General features: G+C 48.3%; 9 protein-coding genes across 9 annotated transcripts; 4 read left to right on the top strand and 5 right to left on the bottom strand.

The window, feature by feature from the left end:
• The first annotated feature begins 363 nt into the window (after positions 1-363).
• On the top strand, positions 364-4,493 carry TrAtP1_007263 (uncharacterized protein). Its single transcript, XM_014092919.2, has 5 exons — positions 364-1,259; positions 1,316-1,557; positions 1,621-1,755; positions 1,829-1,934; positions 1,999-4,493. Exons 1-5 carry the CDS (start codon positions 673-675, stop codon positions 2,678-2,680), a joined length of 1,752 nt encoding a protein of 583 aa, XP_013948394.1. The 5' UTR covers positions 364-672; the 3' UTR covers positions 2,681-4,493.
• On the bottom strand, positions 2,824-4,308 carry TrAtP1_007262 (uncharacterized protein; the record flags this gene model as incomplete). The annotated part of the gene is made up of 1 exon (XM_014092918.2): positions 2,824-4,308. One exon carries the CDS (start codon positions 4,306-4,308, stop codon positions 2,824-2,826), a length of 1,485 nt encoding a protein of 494 aa, XP_013948393.1.
• Positions 4,494-4,970: 477 nt separating the features above from the next.
• Positions 4,971-7,689, top strand: TrAtP1_007261 (uncharacterized protein). Its single transcript, XM_014092839.2, has 4 exons — positions 4,971-5,481; positions 5,560-5,821; positions 5,889-6,166; positions 6,231-7,689. Exons 1-4 carry the CDS (start codon positions 5,194-5,196, stop codon positions 7,548-7,550), a joined length of 2,148 nt encoding a protein of 715 aa, XP_013948314.1. The 5' UTR covers positions 4,971-5,193; the 3' UTR covers positions 7,551-7,689.
• A 419-nt stretch (positions 7,690-8,108) lies between these two features.
• TrAtP1_007260 (uncharacterized protein) lies at positions 8,109-8,683 on the bottom strand (the record flags this gene model as incomplete). The annotated part of the gene is made up of 4 exons (XM_066113448.1): positions 8,109-8,139; positions 8,190-8,402; positions 8,479-8,508; positions 8,568-8,683. 4 exons carry the CDS (start codon positions 8,681-8,683, stop codon positions 8,109-8,111), a joined length of 390 nt encoding a protein of 129 aa, XP_065969534.1.
• Positions 8,684-11,802: 3,119 nt separating this feature from the next.
• TrAtP1_007259 (uncharacterized protein) lies at positions 11,803-12,926 on the top strand. Its single transcript, XM_014092916.2, has 2 exons — positions 11,803-12,491; positions 12,544-12,926. The coding sequence occupies exons 1-2, from the start codon at positions 11,942-11,944 to the stop codon at positions 12,834-12,836; spliced, it is 843 nt and encodes a 280-aa protein (XP_013948391.1). The 5' UTR covers positions 11,803-11,941; the 3' UTR covers positions 12,837-12,926.
• TrAtP1_007258 (uncharacterized protein) lies at positions 12,927-15,850 on the bottom strand. The gene is made up of 10 exons (XM_014092915.2): positions 15,668-15,850; positions 14,943-15,541; positions 14,670-14,874; positions 14,521-14,590; positions 14,306-14,461; positions 13,978-14,239; positions 13,372-13,912; positions 13,272-13,317; positions 13,135-13,217; positions 12,927-13,069 (listed from the first exon to the last, which is right to left on the bottom strand). Exons 2-10 carry the CDS (start codon positions 15,041-15,043, stop codon positions 12,971-12,973), a joined length of 1,563 nt encoding a protein of 520 aa, XP_013948390.2. The 5' UTR covers positions 15,044-15,541; positions 15,668-15,850; the 3' UTR covers positions 12,927-12,970.
• A 761-nt stretch (positions 15,851-16,611) lies between these two features.
• TrAtP1_007257 (uncharacterized protein) lies at positions 16,612-18,309 on the top strand (the record flags this gene model as incomplete). The annotated part of the gene is made up of 4 exons (XM_014092838.1): positions 16,612-16,789; positions 16,867-17,114; positions 17,197-18,044; positions 18,123-18,309. The coding sequence occupies 4 exons, from the start codon at positions 16,612-16,614 to the stop codon at positions 18,307-18,309; spliced, it is 1,461 nt and encodes a 486-aa protein (XP_013948313.1).
• On the bottom strand, positions 17,043-20,357 carry TrAtP1_007256 (uncharacterized protein). The gene is made up of 4 exons (XM_014092914.2): positions 20,036-20,357; positions 19,482-19,967; positions 18,990-19,398; positions 17,043-18,925 (listed from the first exon to the last, which is right to left on the bottom strand). The coding sequence occupies exons 1-4, from the start codon at positions 20,058-20,060 to the stop codon at positions 18,430-18,432; spliced, it is 1,416 nt and encodes a 471-aa protein (XP_013948389.1). The 5' UTR covers positions 20,061-20,357; the 3' UTR covers positions 17,043-18,429.
• Positions 20,358-20,781: 424 nt separating this feature from the next.
• TrAtP1_007255 (uncharacterized protein) lies at positions 20,782-23,678 on the bottom strand (the record flags this gene model as incomplete). The annotated part of the gene is made up of 2 exons (XM_014092826.2): positions 20,782-22,925; positions 22,985-23,678. The coding sequence occupies 2 exons, from the start codon at positions 23,676-23,678 to the stop codon at positions 20,782-20,784; spliced, it is 2,838 nt and encodes a 945-aa protein (XP_013948301.2).
• Between the last annotated feature and the right edge of the window lie 124 nt (positions 23,679-23,802).

The following is a 23,802-nucleotide window of genomic DNA, read 5'->3' as shown; positions in this document are numbered from 1 at the left end:
ACCAATTGGTAGATACGATTAGGACTTGAACTGTTCATATTTTCTACGTCTCCAACATAGTCAATTCTTATTGAGTTATCAATATTTTCATCAATTTTTTTTCTTGACCCTCCTCCGCCAACTTCGGCATGTGACGCTGTTTCTCCATTTCCTATCCCCATCACTTCTAAGAGTCTTGGCATAGGCCTACATGCCGCAAGCTATAGGCCTCGGACAAAGATTTGCCGCAAATCGTTTATGCTTTGTTTGGCACGTTACTTAACGGCCTACTACATTAGGCATTTGTAGATAGGCATCAGCCACCATCAATGGTTGATCCACTCAAGTAGCAGGCTAGGGTCATGATTAATAAGAGGGGTGACAGATCATGTGCGGTTCTTTGCGGCATCGGCATCGGCAGTATCAAGCCTGCTGATAGGACGAACCCATTCGATAACAAAGCTTAACCACCTAGAATGGAACTGCCTAGGTTGTCATTTAGGATGGACTATGCTCGAGGAGTTTTTATCCCATCTGCCATTCATGTTGTTTGCTAAGCAGGACTTCACTGAAATTCGCACGAGACTTGACCACGTGCAAACTAAAGAATGAAAGCAATCTACAAATGTAGTAACGGAAACGCGCCGAATTAAGCATTCGCCACCATCGCTAACAAAACATTGAACCGTGTCAATGTCCCAAGACAAGGCGCCAAAGCTCTCCACCCATGAATTCGACTTGGTCATCACGAAGCGGCGAAGGTTCCGAGCAGCAAAGGCGTGTTATCCGTGCAGGCGACGCAAAGTCAAGTGCAACTTTGGCCAGCCTTGCGAGAGTTGCGCCATCCGTGGACACCCCGATCTTTGCAGTTATACTCTAGCTCCGGATGTCAACCACCCGTCTAGAGCTAGTAACGTCTCTAATCCGGGCTCATCCGCACCCAGCGAAAGCGATGTCACGGCCGCTAGCCTTGCCAACGATATATCTCAAGGACTTTATGTGAACCCGATTGCCCCGTATAATACTAGGGTTCATCTGGGCCCGGAGTCTCTTCCCAGCCTTCTTACGACGTTTCAGAATCTCAGCTCTCTTCAACGGCTTCAGGGAGGAAGTAGCCCGCCAATAGCTGCTTTTAAGCCCTCAACGAATCCGCAGACCATATTCGAACTTTTGTGTCTTCAGGACTCCGGGGCTTTGATGCCATTTGCCAATCTATGGAAACCGACAGACGGCCCTGAAGTAATTTATAGTGCTTTGCCTGAAGATGAGCAGATAAAGAGGTGAGTCCTAATCGCAACATCTCCGTCTGGGTGCCTCCCAACTAATACGCAGAAAGCTACGTTCAGTACTTTCAGACATCGCTATTCCGTATTTTGCCCTTTACCATCAATTTCGTTCAATTTGAAGCTGCATTGTCTCGTTTTCTTTGCGCTAGAAGAAATAATCCGGATGCAGCGTTGCAAACTCCACCAGCTGAATGCACCTTGACCTGGTTCGGATTACTATTTGGTATTCTCGCATGTAGCGCGCAGCTTCGCTACGACCAAGAATCTGAGCTGCTCAAAGCCGGCGTGTTTGGTAAGTCTCTTTTTGTTGGTCATTATGCGAGTCACTATTTCTGACGGATGCCGAAACTCATAGCATGCTGCTCTATGCAGTGCTTGCGACTGAACAACTTCATTTCTTTTCCTGATACCCACACCATCCAGGCCCTCATACTGCTCGTCAACTTTTTGCAGAACCAAGCGAATGCTGGGGCCTCTTGGTCCATTTTAGGTGAATACTCTTTGGCAAAATCTGATTTAATGCGTTAAGAATATGGTGCTAATTATACGTGAATGTACTCCAGGGCTGACTATACGTCTTGCGCAAACACTCGGCCTTCATTGTTCTCCAGACCCCGACGATGTTGCCATAAAACAGAAAGGCGAGGCGACTGTAAATTACTACATCTGGTAAGTGATACATTTAATTTATTTAAATGTCAACTTATAATGGCTTCCATTAACAACTGGGTAGGCGGTCACTAATATGGCAAGACACGCTGGTCTCTCTTTGGTACGGGCGGCCGTCTTGTATTACGGTTCTGGATGATATCTCGCCAGCCCAAGAGTCATCTCGGCAGTATCCCTTCACGCACAGCTGCAATCACCTCTTCATAACGGCCAATAAGATAAGCCAAGCTACCAATAAGGCCAAGTTCTCCAAACGGCAGCTCTCTCTTCTTGAGATTCGCGATTTCAAGAAAGTAGTTGATCAAATTGTCGCGCGGTCTGCTTCTCACCTTCAGAATGCCTCGGTATGCAGAAACCGAGACGATTGTATCCAGCATCATTTCTTCCGCGAATTTGTGGATTCGGTGGTGCTCTGTCTCTACCGTCCAGTCATGCTCTCGTATGGCGATGAGTACAGCAAAGAACTCACAGACACCCATCTGGAGCGCTGCCGCTCTGTTCTTCGCACGTATCTGGAACTGCTCAGGCTCGATTGCCCGATTCGGAGATCGTGGGTTTTTGTTCACGTCACGCTCAGCTGTGCCCTGACGCTCGCGTTGGCTGCGAACACGCAGGAAGATGTTTCCGATAAGACGTTTCTATATGAGTTTTTGGAGACTTTCTCTCAAGCAAATATTTTTCCCAATGTACCTTCATACCAAAATGCATTACGACTGCTTCGACAGTCATTAAATGCATGCGATTGACTGAGCATGAAATCTATTCAAAAATGCCCTGTTAATGCTCTGATACATCAGATGAACCGAGAGACTCAAACTGCCTATAAAAATATATACAAAAGCCATGCATCATGGCACGCTAGGGCACGTCGATATCGCGATATCTTCTACTAATCGCTAGCCGTCTTCCCGATTTCTCTCTGGCGATATTCTGGCAGAGCCTCGCCGGCCCGCCACTTGTACTGACTGCCTGGGTGATCCTCTGGCAGCCTCTTCGACCCAATAAACACTTCTCTTGCCGTTGCGCCCTCCTTCTCAACATCGCTTCGGAAGACACCTCGCTTCCTCAGCTCAGGAAGAAGAAACTCGATGATGTCCTCGAAACTACCCGGATTTGTAACGTGAGCTAGGTTGAATCCATCTACTCCAGATACCTCAATCCACCTCTCTAGCTCATCCGCTACTGTTGTTGGGCTTCCGACTGCCTTTGCACCAAGGCCGCCCAGGCTGAGATATTCCACAATTCTTCTCTTTGTCCATGGAAGATTGTCAGTACCTGGAACAGTGTCTGACCACCTTCTGACAATTGACTGCAATCTTGGAGACTCTGTGAAGCGAAAATCTTCATCGTCGGAGTAGCCAGAAAGATCGACGCCAGTCCATCCACCGAATAGAGCTAAAGCACCTTCTTGGTCGGCGTACTGGAGATAGCTTTCCCTTTTGGCTTGAGCTTCTTCGTCTGTTGCAGCAACGATGATGAGCATACCAACAATGACTTTGATATGGTCTGGGTTCCGCCCTTCCTGTCGCGCTACATCTCGTATGTTATCCACAGTCTTTCTTACTCCCTCTGGCGTCTGGCCACCAACAAAGATGGCCTCTCCATGCTTTCCTCCGAAACCGTTGCCTGCCTCCGACACGCCTGCTTGGAAGAGGAATGGAGTGCGCTGAGGAGACGGCTCGCAGAAATGGGGCCCAGGCACTTCGAAATATTTGCCCTTGTGCAGGATCTGAACAACGCCGTCACTTGCAATGTATGTGCCGCTTTCACGGTCTCGAAGAACTGCGCCATCCCGGAAACTCCCTTCCCACAGTTTATAGAGCACTTCCATGTACTCGTGAGCAATGGCATATCTTTCATCATGAGGAATTTGCTCCTTGAGCCCGTGGTTGCGAGCTGCGCTGTCGAGATATGATGTGACAATGTTCCAAGCAACACGGCCCTCGCTCAAATGGTCTACGGTAGACAGACGTCGAGCAAGTGCATAAGGCTTCTCATAGGTCAAACTGGCTGTAACGCCAAAGATCAGGTTTTTTGTTACAGCTGCCATTGCAGGAACAAGGTACAACGGGTCGTTGACTGGATACTGAGCGCCAGACGCCAAAGCTGGCACGACGTTGGCAGGTCCCTTGTATACGTCGTATGGCCCCAGAGTATCTGCGATGAACATGGCATGAAACTGCGCTTTATCCAAGAGTTGCGCAAGGTCTGTCCAGAATGAGAGTTTTGTGTACTGGTCCGTCTTGTTTTTCGGATGTCGCCAGAAGCCAGGAGATAAGTGGCCTGGAGTATTCATGACGAATGCGTTCAGGATGATTTGTTTCTTGCCTTTGGCTTGTAGGCCATCGGCCGCGGCTGGTATTTTATCGCCCATGGTTGCTTCAATATTATTGTACAGCAATATCTTCAGAAGAGACGGATATTACTCTGTGATGCGTATATCATAGCAGAGTTAAGATGCAAGACTGGTTTATTTGAAGATCGGAGGGCTTTTGAATCAGAAGTAGAAATAGCATATATTAAATACCCCAATAAATTATCTCAGCTACTCAAATCACCCAATTGGTCGCATTGAATCATATTAGATTGGTTCAAGTCATAAATAATATCTCGCTAGTATTTTGTGCATGGAGCAATACCTAGCATCGTTGATGTGCCGCTATAAAGTCGTCACACTACGCACATAGCACGCAATTCCCACCATGATCTCACATCAACGGCCGATCTCGCATACTTGATACAATCGATTTCCAGTAAAATGTCGAATTAAATCGACTTGCAAACTTCATCTCATTTAGCCGAATCGTTTTCTGATTATTTGTTTTGTCGGCAAACATCTACGGGCAACTACCGAAGTCCGTTTGTCGGCCGCTGAAGAGGCCCTGTATTGCTTCATCGCAACACCACGCTTGCGGGTGAGATTATGAGAGGCTTCTGTGTTATTACGGATCATATATACAAGCTAGTTGAGAAGACAAAATAACGTCATTGCTTCCCAATGCAACGTGCTGTGTTTATGGGCCTACGAGTTCCACGATTCCCCGAAACGGTGCAGACTCAAGATAGTAAGATCTACAAGTGCGAGATAAGAAGACGGCAGTGGTCGATGAACGGCAGATAAAAAGTCTCTTGGGTATACTTGCCTCGTTGATATGTTTAAAAGTCTCAACAGATCTCCCATAATTTGAGAGGCATCCTTTCATTGAGGCTCGAGGAACTTAGCGACGATTTAAAAAGCCCACTGTATCTGGCCTTCATCATGTCGGTCCAACTGGGCGTATCCGGGGTGCCTGTGATCCCTCAGGGAACGGCATATGGCCTCCTGATAGGATTGGGTGTTGGCTTTTGCGGCATCGTTCTGGTGGCCATAAAAATCCAGCGGGCTTACCTTTCAGAAGATTCATCGACTTCAGAAATGTTCATGGTCGCCAATAGATCAGTAGGGACAGGATTAACAGCGTCGGCGGTGTTTTCATCCTGGATGTGGATCAACGAAACGGTGTTTTCAGCTGCATTCTGCTATAAATTCGGGATGGCTGTTCCTTTTGTAAGTCTCTTTTTTTTTGACTTGTACTATTCTATAGTCAGGTTCATCACATATTAACAGACGTATGTTGTTTTGTAGTGGTGGGCTACAGGGCTGTGCTTTCAGATTGCTTTGATGGCAGCTCTTGGCGTGCTGGCCAAAATTCGCGTACCATATGCACACACATCATTGGAAATTATCCGGATGCGTTATGGCAAACTTGGTCATCTTGTGTTCATTGTCTTGAATATCACAAACAACGTCTTTGGATGCGCATCCATGATCTTAACTGGGTCGCAACTGATCTATGGTGTGTCTGGCATGCATTTTGTTGCAGCCACCATTCTCATTCCTCTCGGAGGTAAGTGTCACTAATTTGCACCTGAAATGGATTTAAACAGAACACGCCTGCTGACATTATGCGGCAGTGGTCTTGTATACGGCAGTGGGAGGCCTTAAGGCGACCTTTTTGACAGACTACCTTCACACGACTATTGCTTTGATCCTAATCATTTACTTCACCCTAACAACGTTAACTCACGATGCAGTGGGAGGCCTTGGAGGTTTGTATGACAAGGTCATGGCGACGGCCTCGGAAAATATTATTGCAGGAAATTACGAGGGATCCCTGCTTACAATGAAGTCCCTTGACTCGATTATTTGGGGACTGATTCTCAAGTTCGGAAACCTTGCTCTCGTGGTCATGGTAAGAATGAGCCTGTGCTTCAAGTTCTTTTGATGCGTAACTTTGCTGATTCTTCGCCCGACAGGATACGGCATTCTGGCAAAAGTCATTTGCTACTGAGGTCAAAGCTACCGTGCCTGGCTATAACCTTGCAGCAATTGCTATATTCGGGATTCCATGGGGCCTCGGCACCGTTATTGGTCTCACTGCCAGGGCCATTCATAACACTCCGATTTTCCCGACATACCCCGGCGAGTTCTCTCCAGACCTTGTTAATGCAGGCTTGGTGATGCCGTACACAATCAAGGCTCTCATCGGAGATAAGGGAATTGTGGCCTTCTTTGTTCTCTTATTCATGGCTCTTACTAGCACCGTCTCTTCTTCCATGATTGCCGTCAGCAGCATTCTATCATTCGACGTTTATAAAACGTACATTGACCCAAAGGCATCGGATAAGAAGATTATGAGAGTCAGCCACCTTGCCGTTGTTTTCCATGCCATTTTCATTACCGGCATCTCACTGGCACTCAACTATGGTGGAGCTGACATGACATGGATCGGCTACTTCAGGCCAATCCTCTCCTGCCCCGGCATCATTCCCCTGGGTCTGACCCTTGCGTGGTCGAAGCAGACGAGACTAGCGGCCGTCGCATCGCCAATTCTCGGATTCCTCACGGGCCTCAGTGTTTGGCTGGCTACAGCCAAGTCGCTCTACGGCACTATCAACATCGCAACGACGGAGGCCAGTTTCCCTGCCTTGTATGGAGCTATTGCGTCCTTCTTCTCTCCTGCTCTTTACTCAGTTGTCATTTCTCTTTACAAGCCAGAGACATTTGATTGGCGACGATTCTTGCTCATTGAGCTTGCAGAAGCACCAAAGCTCGATGGACCTGAACCATCACTTTCGAGCAACAGGGAAAAGGATGCCATAACTGATAAAGATACCAGCGAGTCAAATAGCCATGGTATTGGGGCTTCAAATTCACCAAGCGAGAATATATCAGTTACAGCTTCCGATCCAGAGAATGCCAAGACTCTTGACATTGGAGAAAAAGGTAATACGAGCGTGTCGATAAATAGCGATCCAAGCACACTCGACCTTGACAATGTGCAGCATCCATTTGATGAGGCGACGTTACAAGAACTGCATCGTTGGTACCGCATAGCTTGGATCTTCTTTGTCGTAGTCGTTCTCGTCACTTTTGTCGCATGGCCAATGCCATTATACCGAAACTACATCTTCACCAAATCCTTCTTTTCCGGCTGGACGACGGTTGCGATTATATGGCAGTTTCTAGCATTCTTCGCGGTGGTCATATATCCTTTATATGACGGAAGACATGCAATTGTCAAGGCATACCGGGGTGTTTGGAGTGCGATTAGCGGTACCTTTAGCAGGTCATGAATGGATAGAGTATCGACTTGAATAAATTAAACGCACGTGGCGTGGCTTGGGCATTCATGCTAGACATTATGTCAATACTTGTCATATTAAATACGCCTTCTTCGTATATTGCTAATCAACATGCAATGCATTTAAACGTATTCAGGAGTGCATATAGATTAGTAGTATTCATCATTGTGATTCTACCTTGTTGAACGGCATGGACGACAACTTCTCTACGATAGTCTACTGCGTTGACGTATTAAAGAACTCTACAAATATACAATAGGACTAGAGTAATCAACAGACATACAACGTATTGCAGCTTGTGATATATACCGCCCTAGAAAATCCTCTACGCCTCGCTTCCCCCTGATCCGTGCCAAATATTGTAGACGAAAGATCACATAAGACGCATAAGGAATAGTATGTAAAGTTGATGTATATTCATCAATATTCAACTATGTGCATGAGGTCATTGAAAGAGTATGTACATCAATATATAGAGAGAATCGAAGGCAAGCAAAATTGTAACAGATCAGTCATGCTGATCCAGCTGGTAGGCTTCGTGATGGACATTTAGCACTGGCCGTTGGTGTTGCAGAAATGCCTAAATCTTGTCAGTACAGATGTCTCGAACCAGCATGCGCGGATACTTACCAGTCAATGTTGACGTTTCCGGTGGTGGCACCGTTGGTGAGCGAGCTGAAAGCTCCGCGAGACAGATCAATGCTGTCGGCAGAAGGGCAGCCAGGGCAGGTATCCGCAACAGCGATGGTGACGCTGTTGCCCTTGCCACCAACACCATCACCGCTGCCAGTGTTGGTGATGAAAACCTTGCGGCCACAGTACTTGGGGGGGCCATGAAGAACCCTGCCAGGTGGGAGTAAGAGCGCCAATGAAGTCGCTGTCAGCGTGCACTTGGCCGCAAGATCCAGCGGCACCGAACTGGTCGTAAACGGTAGCGAGACCGGAGTGACTGATGGTAGATGTTAGCGATCCGAAAGCATCTACTCATCTCTCATCTACAAAACTCACGTGGTTCGCTTGGCTCGGGGAGCAGACTCAACACGAGACGGAGGCTCGGAGCTGGGGAGAGCGCTGACAACGCTGGCAACAGCGGCCAGAATAACAACGGCGGTCTTGGCGAACATTTTGAAGAGTTTGTAGTTTGTTTATAAACTCGTGTTTGTGATATCAAAGATGTTGAGCTGTAATGTCTCGAACTGAGTTGTTATTGCAAGTGAAGTGTGAGATGATTGGGACGAAGAAGGAAGAGATCGCCAGCTCTATATATACTCGATGCTCTCTGCCGTTTCTGACTACTATTGCTCAGCCTAGCTATTGATTCATCATCACGATCGACAACAAAGGCTTTTTCGGGTATCGCCAACCCTTGGATATTGCACTTCGTATAGTCCAGGCCAAGCTCGGCGAGCCCGGTACCTGGCTTCAACACTCATCATGCATTCATTCGGTGTAAGACGTGCAATTTTTCCGCTGCCGCGATTCAGCATGTCATACGCTCGAATCAATCAAGTCTCAGTTGTCTTAGCCAAGTAAGCAGGACTTATCAATTTTTCTGTAAACAGCAGCTGGTTGGTTGGGCGATGGTGTTTTGGGAAGGTCGTTAAAAAATAGACTTGACTAAGGCCTGTTTCTTGTAAGGCGCAGGTTGCCTGACAAACTAGATCAGACGAAACAAATCGATTCTAGGCCGTGCCCCTTGACTAAAAATGCCCGTATGAATAATATCTCTCCATTTTGTCGCTTTTTTTGCAGGGGGCACGTGGGTTTGTGAACCACAGATCTTGATCGCCATGGGACGCCCATGGGTTAAGGGGCAAAGCTTACTGGTGGATTTTCTCGCCTTGGAAGCGCAGTTTAATGTTTCCTATTCAGGTGCGCCAAGGGCTTGAGGCTGACGGGCTGTGCCTGCATTTAATTTATTAATTTACCAAAGGCGAATAGCGCTGCTAAATTATAGAAGGCACTTGTTGTACTTGGGCAGCATTGTAAACGCAACTCGATCAACTAGCTCTGTACGTTAATCTAAGACTAAACAACGGTACTAGCCAACTCTGACACATGAAATTCCACGACGCATTTTATCCATTTCTTTTATATGATTTATTTTGGTTTTAGTAAGTTGCAGTATCCCAGTCAAGAAGGCAGTTGCAAATATTAGACGCAATGCATGAAAAATGGTCTGACTTGAGACGGCTGCCTGTAAGATCTCCTGCACATTAGCGTGCTCTGCTCGCTTGTATTTCCACTATGTAATTTTTTCTCTTCAAAATTGTTTTTAGTAAACTGCAATATCTCAGTCAAGAAGGCAGTCACCAATATTGAAAGCAATGCGTCAAAGATGGTCTGACTTGAGACGGCTGCCTGGAAGGTATCCCCACACATTCTTGATGCAGAGCGCGCTCCGTTCGCCTGGCTTCCTTTGATCAATGACAAGATAGTCTATTTTTGCTTGTATGGTCTCGGATTTCTGAGCTTAATGATAATGTTCGAGTTTCACTTGGATAAAACGTAAGTCATCGTCATCTCATGTAATATTGTAGCAAACAATCTTCAGACTACAAAGCTCTTGGATTCTATTACCATAGGAGCTCAATAGTAAACCCGACGTCCGAGGTCTTTCTCCAGACGACAATTTTTCCATGAGATTCGTGCCTAGTACGGATGAAGAGATATATTGGCCGAGTGCTGCCGAGGAAATAGGCAACTCAATACATGGCACGATTACGGATATACGGAAATGCAAGAACTCACAGAAGAAGAAGCCTACAATGACTACATGCAGCGTGGTGGCAGAGACACTTGACGGAAACAGTCGTGGTCAAGCAGTTCATAGAATGGAAAAAACAACACATTTTCCGTGCCTCAAAATAGAAGCGGCCTCATTAGCTCAAACTCCGATTCCTACGTTTCTAAGGATCCCCTGCATGAAGCGATGCTTGGCTGCATGCACGATGCAGGGCAATTGATCTTTCTGGCATTGCAGGCCTAGCACAAAGGTGCGTAATATATTTCTTGCAGGGTACCGGCAGGCTGCCACATCCAAGGCCTCCAAGAAACCGTAACCTTGGAATTTAACGCCCATGTTAGCGGTTGAGTATTCCGGATTACCCACCACCCCAGCTCGTTTGTCTCGTGCGGTCATGACTCAGGGCGGACTCGCTAGCATTACTCACGTCAGGTAAAACATCAATAGATGTTTGAACCTACAATCGGGACGACGATACTAGCAGTAACGCGGGTCATGCTGCAAATATTTGATGCGTTTAGGCTCAAAGTTCATGGACGGGCGAGTTATTTGCTTCTGGTGAGCAATACGAAAAGGGGAAAGTTCGTATTTCAATCTTCCGCCCGTATAGGCAAATTGGCCCGGATGCTAACGTCTTGTCGATCCGGGTATCTCCAGGGACGCGGTAGAGCCCTGCAGATCCGGCAATGGCCTCGATGAGTTTTCGCAAGCGCAAAGGATCGATTTCCTGGTGAGCAGGCGAGTTCCAACTGCTGAAAAGACACTCAAAAGACTAATCATCAAAATTCATCACTATTCTAAATGCCACAACTTCTACCAATACCCCTTTTTCTTATACTGCAGCGGGTTACGAGATGGCAAGCATGACAAGCTTAGGGGGCTTACTTACTACTACTAGTACTAGTATGCAGCAGTTTCTGATTACACGTACCCTGGAATAGAAGAAAAAAAAGACTCTTTGCGGCTAGTGATTGCAGAACATATACATGACCTCATATATTATTTACGGTAGGTTAAGCATGTTACATTTTAATTTGATGTCATTCAACGGAATATTAACTCCATATTCATGAATCCTCTATTGTAAACGTCGCTGTAATATAACCTGGAAACCTTGGTCTAAAAATTAGACCTGCAATACCAAAAGTGTTGGCCGTCTATTAACGATGTATACAGCTTAGCGCACTAGTTTAAAAAAGGCCAAGCGAAATCGCTAGAAGCCGATACAGGATGGACTCTTTAGCATGAACAGCGAAACTTAACGCTTTGAGATAATAATTGCTTTTAGAGTGAGCTGTACATGCGGACAACATATACTCTACTGCACCATACAGCCAAAAGATCGATCTCGACTCTAGTTGAGGCCTAACATCGCTGCCAATGTTTCTCTCCTTCCGACACCGGCCTCTGTGCTCTGCCGATGGAAGCCGGTCACGGGACTGGGCCTTCCCCACAGTTGGCCAACTAGCAGCACAGCTATTGTTTGATGATTCATCCATCGTCGAGATTGCACCGACTTCAAGCGTCCGGGGCTTCTCATAAGTGTTGGCTGTTGCAGCATTCTGAGGCTCGATTCCCCTAATTTGGCAACTGGTCATTCCTTTCAACCAATTTCATACCTCAAGCACATACAGTCATGGCGTCACTACAGAACAGCAAGTTGGCCTTTATTGGAGGGGGCAACATGGCCTCTGCCATCATTGGGGGACTAGCCAGCCAGGGTATCAACAAGCAGAACATCATTGTATCTGAGCCGTGGGATGTCAACAGAGACAAGATTGCCGCCACCGGCGTGCGAACCACAACGTCCAACGTCGAGGCTGGCCAGGATGCCGATCTCATCATCATTGCCGTAAAGCCTCAGATTGCCAAGACGGTCTGCCAGGAGCTTGGCGGATCGTGGTCTCACCGCACCACTCTGCCAATTGTCGTCAGCATTGCTGCTGGCATCACCCTGGACAGCCTGAGAGAGTGGCTGAAGACCAGCGAGGGCAAGACTGCGCCAGTTGTTCGTGTGATGCCAAACACGCCTGCTCTGGTTGGAGAGGGTGCATCTGGGGCCTATGCAAGCGAGGACGTCAAGGAGAACGAGAAGCAGCTTGTCGATGCACTGCTAGGTAGTGTAAGCAAGGCCACTGAGTGGGTAGAGAAGGAGGAGCTGCTCGACGTTGTCACCGGATTATCTGGTAAGTTGCCCATATGCATTGTCGTGAAGGATTTGGCTAACACGAGCATCAGGTTCTGGACCCGCATATTTCTTCGCCATGGTCGAACACCTCATCGCTAGTGCAACTGCTCTGGGACTTCCAAAGGAGCAGGCTACTCGACTGGCCAAGCAGACATGCCTGGGAGCCGGTCAAATGCTTGTTTCATCTTCAGAAGAGCCAGCCCAGCTACGCAAGAATGTCACAAGCCCCAATGGAACGACTTATGCTGCTTTACAGAGTTTTGAGTCATCGGGCTTTGCCGAGATTGTTAACAAGGCTGTCAAGGCCGCCACAGATCGATCTGCCGAATTGGGAAAGTCATAGATGGAAAAGATAAGAGATAATAAAAGCTATCTTGACTTCATTTCTCAGGGTATTGAGTGAGAACTCTTAGGAATCAAACAAAAACGAAGCAACCTCATTAATAAACGCTGAGGATCAAATCAAACCAGTAAATATCAGTGACTCCCCTTCTCAGCCTTATCCTCATGGCTCGAGGTCTGGGTAGAAATACGGCGACCAACAACATCCTCGTAATCTGCCACAACTAAATCTTGCTATAATCGTCTGTTAGAAACAATGGTCATTGATTAACGTAGGATGGATCTCAAGCTTCACTTACCGGACCCAAAAACGTTTTGCCAAACAAAAACCAGTATCCCGCAACGACTATCGCCCAAATGCCAATCACAGCGCATACATAATCTGCTGATGGTCATTATGCTGTTCTCAATACTGCGAGCCAATATGAACACTTACTCATAGTATTCGTGGTGGCGGGAAGTGACGTAGGAAAGCAGAAGAACTGTACACGGCGTTAGTTGACTGATTTAGAACTTGCTGATTAGTTCCAACTTACAATCGAAGTAATAACCACGTAGAGTGCTCCAATAACATTCAAGATGTAACCAAAGACTCTACCCAACTTGAAATGAGTCTTTGGAGTCTGGTAAAGGTCAAGCACCTTGCGTCCACGGATGAGGAGGACAATGATGGGAACCGAGTAAGAGACGTTCAAGAAAATGGTGCAAGACGCGACGTATGCGCTGAAAGCTACTGCCGGTCCTAGATATAGAAGACCAAACAGGATGTTGAAGACGAAGCAGAACATGATGGTTCGGACTGGCACGTTCAAGCCAGCCTGAATATGAGCAAAGTAATTGTGAAACACGATGCCACGGTCACGAGCCATGGCGTAAAGCAGTCTGCTGACACTTGTGATACTGGCATTTGTGCCGTTGATGAAGCACACAGCGAGCATTAAGCTGAGAATGGTGGCGGCAGCTCGGCTCTTCGTGGCCTGAAGGATGAGTTCGACAATAGGCATACCTGTCGATGTGGCAAGGACAGTCTCGGCGTCGACAAGGCAGAAAAGGATGACTAGAATGAAACCGAAACCCCTGAGAGCAGTGTGTTAGTCATGTTTCGAGGTTATATACGATTAAGATGATGGCATTCGACTTACGTGACACCACCAATGACAATGGAGTACATCATAGCTCTTGGGGCATCCCTAGATGGATTTGGCATCTCCTCTGTCATGTGGAGAACGACATCGAATGCAATGAGAGAGAGAGCGGACTGCAATAGGCCCAAGATCCAGGCCATGCCGTCGGACCAACCAGTCTCATTGTTGAAGTCTGTAAAGACAAACTCTGCGCTAGTCTTGTCTGACATGGAGAGCAGAACAATGCTGATGATGACGAATCCAAAGATGGACCAGTACACTATGTTGATGCATTAGCCATCAGGTTGAAAAAGCCTTGTTGAAGCACTTTATTGACTCGACTTACAAGCAGCATCGTTCCATCTGCCTAGGATCCTGTTACCCCAGATATTTGCCACAGTCGTAAAGACGAGGATGGCAACAAATATTCCGTAAGTCTTCGCCGCGGTGATTTGATAGGATCCGTTCGAGGCCACAACTGCTGCGGCAGAAATAAACTGGGCTGTGTCATCTCAGATTAGCAGTGTCCGTGTAAGTCGGGTGGTGAAGTTTGATTCTTACATCCGAAATAGTCCTGTACAGTTACAACGACAAGCCAGCCTACAATATTGGCCCATCCGACTACAAAGCTCTGGAATAGTATTGGTGGTTAGAGTACAAGATGCAAGATGCAAGACTGCTAGGATTGGAAATTGAGTCGCACAACTCACCATTGGCTTTCTCCATCGTTCTGTGCAGAGGGCGTATACAAAGTGGTACTGTCCTCCGGCGGTTGGCCAGATGGCACTGAGCTCTCCAAGGCTTGCGGCTACGCAAAAGCAGCACATGACACAGAAGATGAATCCATATAATAGAGCCACGGAGCTGCCGGAGGGCAAGACAAGGCCTATTGAACCGGCAAGTGCTATCCATGTGCTATGTAGTTTGTTGATCATTAGCCATCTTGTATCATTCAATTAAAGGTAAAGACATGATGAACGTACTTGAGAATGGCAAAAGCCATGGCCATTGTTGATAGAGTTGACAACCGGGGCTGAAGAGCCCCGTCACCCGCTGCAGCGGCATTGGACCCGAAAAGCGCCATTGTTGCATAAACCAGGCGAAAGTGTAGATGAGGAAAAAGAAAAAGACAAAGAATGAATAGCAAGAAATTCGAGGCGGTGATGGGCCTGATTTGTATTCACCGATTGCCTTGAGTTCTCGGTCAAGAAAGCGGGCTCTCTGGAAACCGCGGAAAGGACATTATAGCCGTGTCTCGTGCGTCCCTATTTCATTAAAGGCTTTGGCCGATTGTCATAGTTTGGCTAGCCGGGTTATCTCGCAGCAATGTCCTTTGATATCGGTAGAGCAAATGTTGAGGCTTGTTCAGTGACAGTCGGTGGCGATGAAGCCTCAGTTGTCTCGAACAAGTTGATACGAAGCGTGGGAGAGTATCCCAAACAGGCAATTTCCCGAGAAACTCGAAAGTGCTTCCCCAGATCAATTCAGACAAGCCACTAAAAAACGCGGGGTAGAAGGGTGCTATCTAGATAAGTCCCTGAAGAATCGAGAACTGATCACGGCCCTTTTCTCAGAATCTTGCCTAAATAGGATAAAATGAGTATGTTGGTTGAACGGAAAAGATAGCAAGTGTGGTCCTATCGCTGCGGTCCGGATAGCCTCAAGACAGCTGTGGATAAGGCCTAGATAGCGTGGGGAAGATCCGTACCGAGCTCTCAGCTAATATTCTGCAGGCGGAGCTGCGCGTGGAGCGCGGACCGAGACGTTATTTCTCTTCCCGTTGTCTGGATAAGATGGTGACACGCGGAGATCTGTTTATGCGGCTCTGAATGATGTGGAGGGCGCCACAACCAGGCCTAGAACCGAGAGCTTCTTGTTGGACTTTTGTTGGTGGTGAAGAAAGATGACATAGAAGCCCCCTACGCGTGCGCTGAGGGTTGCTTTTATACATGCTAGCAGTCACTCTTATATGCACATACATAAGCAAACACCCCGGGCGCGCGTGCTTCAGGGGCCGGAGAAGATAAGAGCTGCAGTTACTGGCCGCTGTCAACCAACGCCATGTTGCATTGAGGCTATTCTTGGAGTTGACTCCGTCTTATCGGCAGATACAGCTGCTATCTACAAGCTATCTCCAGTATCTTGTTCCCTGACGCTGAAACGAGGCTCGGTTTATGATTCAGTATCTGGGGAAGTGGATCAATCCGCTCCACCAACAGCTTGTGGATTCATTCTTGTGAACGATAGATAGTAGATGATAACTTTTAGCTGTATCGTAATTGGTGTTGCGCTTGCTACAGTTCTTTTTACTGAGTGGACCGCCGTCTATCTTTTTGGTACGGAATGCCGGCCCGCCTACCACATTGGGCAATTCTATGAGAAGGCAGCGAGTGGCAGCACTTTGGCATTTTGACCCCTCTGGAGCAGGGCGCCGATTCTCAAAATATTGCCACTTGAGGCGAAATCTAGAGCCAGTCTGAACGATTTATGGCCCGACATTGAGTTTTCTCGAGGATCGTCCAAAATAGTTTACACAGACGTATGTATTAATAGCTGAAGCGCGCCCTGAGCTTTGCAGAAATGTGTAAATCGCGCCGGACTGTGCTATTCGCTCGCAACTTGCCTCCTATCCTTCCGTGATCGCAGCACTCAATGACATCCAAGGACGGCTACTCGTGGACAAAAGCCCAAGGCCTCCGGGCTGGGGTTCCATCTATTGGTGTCATTGAACCACCCTCAAATGTCAAGAGCACCGATACAGTCTACGATGTTATTGTTGTAGGCGCGGGCTATTGTGGCCTCACAGCAGCTCGTGATGCTAGCTTAGCAGGTAATATCATCTCAAGTCAAACCATCATGAAGAAACAAACGATGAGAGAAATCTGACATTTTTCTTTTTCCAATTAGGCCTGAAAGTGCTGCTACTTGAAGCCCGCGACAGAATCGGCGGTCGATCGTGGTCATCCAACATTGAGGGATACCCGTACGAAATGGGCGGCACATGGGTATACTGGGGACAAGCCAACGTGTGGCGCGAGATTGCGAGATACGGCATGCAGGATGAACTCGAGATTTCTTACGACTTTTCCAGAGGAATCAATAAATATTTACTATCAACACCACAAGGCGTACAGAGTTTCAGCCACGAAGAAGAGGTAATGCAAACATAGCTTTTGTTCTGCCGCTGGATTGCTATAGCCGTAGAAGACAATTTCAAAGGAAGCTAACAATGACCAGGATGAACTCATGCAATCATCGCTTGCCAAACTCGTCAACGTCGATGGATGCTATGGTCGAAACGTTGTCCCTTTCCCTCACAGCGGAGTTCTCAGCCCCGAAGCTCGCAAGTACGACCACATGTCCGTCGCCGACCGGATTGCAGAAATAAAAAACGACCTCACTCCTAACGAGCGCCTCTGCGCAGAAGCATTCGTCCTGTTGTGCAGCGGAGGCACTCTTGAGACGACGAGTTTCTACGAGTTCCTCCACTGGTGGGCACTCAGCGGCTACTCTTACGAGGGATGCATTGACTACCTCGTCAAGTACAAGTTCCGCGGTGGCCAGTCGTCATTTGCGATCCGGTTCTTCCGCGAGGCCCTGGCCTCTGGAAACTTGACTTATTCTTTCAACAGTCCTGTTGCAAGCGTCCAGCATGGAGACGAGAGCGTTCAGATCACGACACGTGCTGGCAAGACTTTCCGGGGAACCAAGATGATCTGTGCTATTCCCTTGAATGTCCTGAATGATGTCAAGTTTGATCCACCCTTGGCGACGGGGAGAAAAGCAGCCGCCACCACTGGCCACGTCAACCAATGCGTCAAGGTTCATGCTGAAATCAGTGATCGAGATCTTCGTTCGTTTACGGGCATCAGCTATCCGCACAACGGGCTCATCTACGGCTTTGGCGATGGGACAACGCCGGCTGGTAATACGCATGTTGTAGCCTTTGGTGGACAGCACAATCACTTCCATCCGGAAGAAAACGTTGATCACACCAAGGCCGCGTTCGAAGGCTTCGCACCTATGAGTATCGAGAGATTGGTCTTCCACAACTGGTCCAAGGATGAGTTTGCAAAAGGAGCCTGGTAAGCACTGAATTCTCTCCTCCTTTTCTCCTTTGTTTGAGTCGAGCCTATTGCTAACGTTGTGATTTGTAAATAAAGGTTCTTCCCAGCACCGGGCTTGATATCCACACATTTGAAGGATATGAGAGCAAGAGAGCACAACATTGTATTCGCATGTTCCGACTGGGCACTGGGATGGCGTAGCTTTATAGACGGTGCTATTGAAGAGGGAACCCGCGCTGCCATTACTGTACGAGCCGATTTCGCTGGTCGATCCAAGCTATAGCAGAGGCATGCGGGCGGGTGGCTGTAGAATAGCGGAGGCACGGGCTGTAAAAAGCCGAATGTACAAATAAGATTTGCATATAGCGAGAAATATTGCATGCGTTGATGGCGTTATATATCTTCACATGATTAAGATTGGGCGGTGTCGGGTCACGACTTGGGTCCATCTCTGAGAGCCTTGATTCGCCCATATGTGCTCAAGAGTCTGGACGGCAATGGGAATGGTTCCAAAGTGGGTGCAGCTGTAGAGGCTTTGGAGTCGATGTGAGAAGAATTCTCGATGCTCGGGTGTGATGCTCTCTGCAGCAGCCACAAAATATGTCCAAACCAAAGCGTGGGACCCATCAACGCTTGGGTCTAGATCGAGAACCGTCTCTCGGAGCCGTTCTACTGATTTGATAGACTCTTCGTCGGTGATGAGGTGGAGGGCGCGATTTCGGTACAAGTCGCAGGCCTGCCGAATGGCTTCCTTCATGACAGAAACATTGGCATATTGCTCCGGGTCTTGGTTGAGTGATGGACTTGAAGACATAAAGTCCAGGTAATAGTCGGGGCGTTTTGACAACATTTGCAGTCCTTTGGTTTCACTGGACAGCGGAAATCCAAAGAGTTCGAACCTGGGAGTTTTGATGCGTCAGCTTACGCTTGTATTGCACAGGAAAATTACTCTGAACAACTTACATTCGTGTTTGCTCTCTGATGAATTCCCTTGTAGTCATTGATAGAGCGTCTACCGAATCGGACATCTTTGCCAGATTTGAAAGAATCTCCAGCAGATGCACGTAGTTGTTCGCGCCCGTAATCGTGTCCCCCACAAGCAAAACTAGAATGGTCGCCCATGTGGAGAGGCTGAAAAGTCTCTTTGGCTCGAGTTGAAGCGAGTCGCGGAATAATTTCGATAAAATTGCTTGTTGGCCTACTTCGGCTGCCATTCGCATATGCGGCGCCTGTTGCGATAGGTGGAAAGCTGCAATAACGGAGATGGCCTGACCAACAAGCTCATCTTCGCATGCTAGAGGAAGCAAGATGTTGCGATAGCCGTTGCCACTAAAGTCAAAGACGACCATTTTGGGTGCGATGGTCTCTGAAACTGCAATGCGAGGAGATTGTGGTCAGTCAATCCCTTTCAATGGAGCTAGTTTGTGCAAAATAGATGGAGAAGCATCAGCTTACAATAGTTGAAGAACTGTCTGGCTTGGGGAGATAGAGCTTGAAGAGCAGTCTGCGGGCGGGAGAGTTGCATCTCTCTTGACGGAACTTCTTCCACGTCATCTTCCAAGCTCTCGGCCGAAGAATCTGTGTCAGATGCGGGTATGTTGGGAAGAGCAGGGCCAACGATGGGGCGTTTATTTGAAGTCTTGGATGCGGTGGTGGAAGCTCGGCGAGAAGCCAGTCGCGCTGTATCCGACGATCCTGGCTGTTTGCTGTTTACAGTGACCCATCGTAGTCGATTTGGGGCACGCAGCGAGGCTTTAGGACCATCTGCAGCAGTGCGAGTTGCGGGTTGTGAGGGCCGTGGCGAGCTGCCGTATTTCATGTGGGAGCTGAAGCGGCACTCGATACCCTGGCCCGAGCACTTGATCCCCTTTTTATAGCACTTGAAGCATTCGGGCTCCGTCTTGTCGCAGCGCACTCGGCGCGTGCGACACTCGAGACAACCTTGTCCAGAGTTAAATTTCACGCGTTGAGGATTGGCGAAAGCGCTTTACAAGGAGCGTATCACGTACCGTCGTTTCTCTTTGCGAGCGACATGATGACGCGGGTGGCATCAAACTGGCCGTGTCTGCTACGGGAGCACGCCGGGAACAGTGGCAATTTTTCAAAACCAGCTGCTCCCACCGCGCAATTGTCTGCAGCAGTTGTTAGGAGCTGAAGGGTGGGCTGTCTGATGCAGATGCAGCTACATGTATGCAGCTCGATGCGGCCTGTGACAATGACGGCAGGGCGAGCTCCAGACTGGCGGATCAGATCAGATCAGGGCAGCTTGACAGGGGCGAACTCGGCCCTTGATGGAGGGTCACGAAATACGGAGAACGAGGCACGGACTGCGGCGTCGAGATGGAGGAATGCGGAGACGCCTTTGCTTGCGGAGGGCCGTCAAGTCCGATAGTGCTAGTCCCAAATCACAAAGGTTAAGATTCGGCTCTTCTCAGCCGCGGCTTGATAGATGGCAACGCTGGCGCATCGGCATTAAAGGCAGCTCATGGGTTGTGGACTTGTAGACACTAGTACTGCGACTAGAGACATGTGGGTTGTAGAGTATGTTACTGGGTAGTAGCTTGTGCTAGTTGTTGTCTTATCGTAAAATAAACAGAAAAGGAGAGAGATCTTACAGGTCATAAATCTGCAAGTTTCACGAGGGGCCAAGTACAAGTGGTGTAGCATAAGAAACCGCTCTGCATTCATCTCCCGCACGTTACATAGCCTAGTTGCTGAGAAGGGGTCCTCTGTTAATACAGGTAATCCATCCCCTCTATGTCGTGTATACGTTGGTGATGGGACCCAGCCACGATTCATAATCTTCAGGGGCCGTGCCATTGTTTCCATAGCGCAAAACGCGCAGCAATGGCCGGAAAGCTCCAGACGTGATGTTGAAGTCCGTGCCGTTCTCGTACATGAAAAGCGGCCATTCCAAGATGAAGCCACTTACAACGTTCGGGTTGGGCCAAGCTACAACGGTCCGGGGGTCTATTCCAGGAGGGATGTCGCCAATACCCCACACGGACAAGACCCCATACGTTGGAACGCCCAGGAAGCCCTCATATAGTGGTACATCTACATCTGAAACATCAAACTTGACAGACGGATCAAAGCCGTAAAATGTCGGCACAAAACTGGTATTCACAGGCACAGCATCCAGGCGAACCAGGTTGGTGGGCTGCACGACGGTAAAGCCAGTGACGGGCACAAGCAGGTCGGCTGGTACTGAGCCATCGCGGCCCAAGATGCTGTAATTGCCGATGTTGACTTCACCCGGCTCTGTTACATCTGACCCCACGAATGGTGTGTCGTTTCCTACCCATGCCGTCGTATTATGCCCAAGGTAATCCACATCATTTCTGGTATACGGCACACCAAGATATGGCACGACGTAGCTGCTGCTGTCGGTAGCAATCTTGACATAGCCTGAGTAAACAGGCTCTGACTCTGGGTGAGGTTCGTCGGGAGCCGTAAACTGAACCTCTACCGTCGTTGACTGACCAGGCTGTAGGGATAGCCTCGACTTGGAAAATTGAGCGGTAGCGTATTTCGCCTCGTGGCCGAGAGTGAATCTCAGGAATGACGCTTCCGTCCCTCCCGTGAAATTAGTCAAAGTGCGGATATATGAAGCACCCGAATGGGAGATGGAATAGGTCTTGGCTTTCTTGGAGGTATTTTTGATAGTGATGGATTGCTTTGCTGGCTTTGGCGAGTCGAGCAAACTCAGCTGAGACGGCGATATCTGAGAGTCGGCAGCAACTGCTGCATACGCATTAATTAATCCACCTCCTTGCTGTGTGACGGAAGAAATAATGTTCAGATTTTGTGCTTTCATGGGCACTGCGGTTGACTGCATAAGAGAAGTGATCTCCGCGATGCTGAGTTTTGGCGATTGAGACTTGATCAAGGCATAAACTCCAGCAGTAAAGGGCGTAGCCATTGAGGTACCTGACAACACGGCATAGCCTCCGGCTGAAAGCGGGAATGTTGAGAGAATATTTCCTCCTGGAGAAGAAAGCTGGGGCTTTACTGTCATCTCAACCGTCGGACCGATGGAAGAGAAATAGTCAATGGTGTGGCCAGCTGGATTAGGCAAGTCTTGAACAACAGAAGACTTGAAGCTCAGCGTGTACTTTTTACCAGAACCAAGACTGGCAATATCCTTGACAATCTGTTGCGATTGGTCATATGCAAGGAAGAGAATATTGAATGGATCCGTTGTCCCCGGCTCGTCCAGGAGAATCGGAGTGTTTGGGTCATCGGTGTAGTATATGACAGTTGTCACGTTTAGTGCCAACAGCTGATCTGAATAAGTCCCAAGCCCACAGTATATCGTATTGTAGATCAAAACCGCCGTGTGTGCTCCATCTGTAATGGCACTCTGTGCGGCTGTCCATACGCTGGGATCACACCCACCGGTCTGCTCCTCCGTGATAGGTATGTCTAGCCCACTGCCAGCCTCGAAAATGGTAATGGGCTGGTCAGAGATGAAGGGTAAGACTGAAATGTACTCCAAAGCCTTGCCGAGATTGTTTTCTGCCTTGTAAATGGTTGGATAGATTTCGCTCTCTGCAGAGCCCACTGCCAAAACTTCCGGAGCCAAGCCTGGAGCTGATACTGCGTACGGGCCAAGGTCGCCGTCGTTTCCAAGAGCAGCAACAATTGCTACACCACTTTCCACAATACTCTGAGCCAGTGGAACATACGGTGATGCCTGTTCCCAGTATGTGAGGCCGCCGAGCGACATTGAGATGACATCGACGCCATCCTCTGCGGCTTGCTGCATAGCTGCCATGATGACATCGTCGCCAGAGTCACCCTCGCATCCAAACACCCTGTACATGCCGAGACTTGCTTCAGGAGCTACCCCAACAAGGCCAAATCCTTGGTTGGCGGCGTCAGTCATTCCAATAATACCTATACCAAGTGTTAGCTGTATCCTGATATACTTGAGATGAAGGCTGCCAACTCCTTACCCGCTACATGGGTGCCGTGTCCTCCAGTCGCACATGAAGCCAATGGATCACTGTCTGGAACTGGCGTATTATATCCGGTATAATCATCTCCAACAAAGTCGTAGCCAAAAGATACCTTGTACCCAGGCCCAAATCCGCCTCCAAGAGAAGGATGAAGATAATCCACTCCGGTGTCAATGATGCCAATCTTTACACCTTTGCCTTTGATTCCTTGGCTGTGTACTTTATCTACACCAGCCATCTTGAGTGGTCTATTAACATCCGAACTGCCCTTGATATGCGGCAGAGTGCCATTGCTTAGCGGTGCTGGCGGAGCGGCAACAAAGGGATTTGGCCGCGGCACAACTCGAACCGGCCAGACATTTTTGACGCCGCTGACCTTGAGCAGATCAGCTTTGTGAGATGCATCATCCGCTAGGGTCAGAGATAGCCCGTAGAAATATTTGGCACTGTTGAACTCTTTGCGGACTTGATACTTTATTTTTCCACCCTGCTTCTGAGCAAATCGAGCCGCGGCATTGATGCCAGAGGCTTGGTCAAGCTCCACGATATAGGTGTTGGGAATGTATGTGGTGTTCGGAGCCGTACTTTGGCTCGATCTTAGATATCCATCTCCGCCAACTTCCGGCTTCGATACTACAGCAACGGGCAAGCCGAGAAAGAGGATATTAATGAGCTCAGCCTTGAACCACATTTTCGTGAGATGGCCGATGGTAGTCTCTATCCATGACTACTTGGTAGGGCGTTGAGTAGAATTGACTCCTTATATAGGTACCTGTGTCTACGCTCTATGCAATCACAATCGCACAATAGGGACG

The sequence above is a fragment of the Trichoderma atroviride genome, chromosome 4 (genome assembly GCF_020647795.1).
Source record: "Trichoderma atroviride chromosome 4, complete sequence".
Taxonomy (NCBI): Eukaryota; Fungi; Ascomycota; class Sordariomycetes; order Hypocreales; family Hypocreaceae; genus Trichoderma; species Trichoderma atroviride.
Note: the sequence above shows the minus strand (reverse complement) of the source record. Positions and strands in the feature narration are given on the sequence as shown.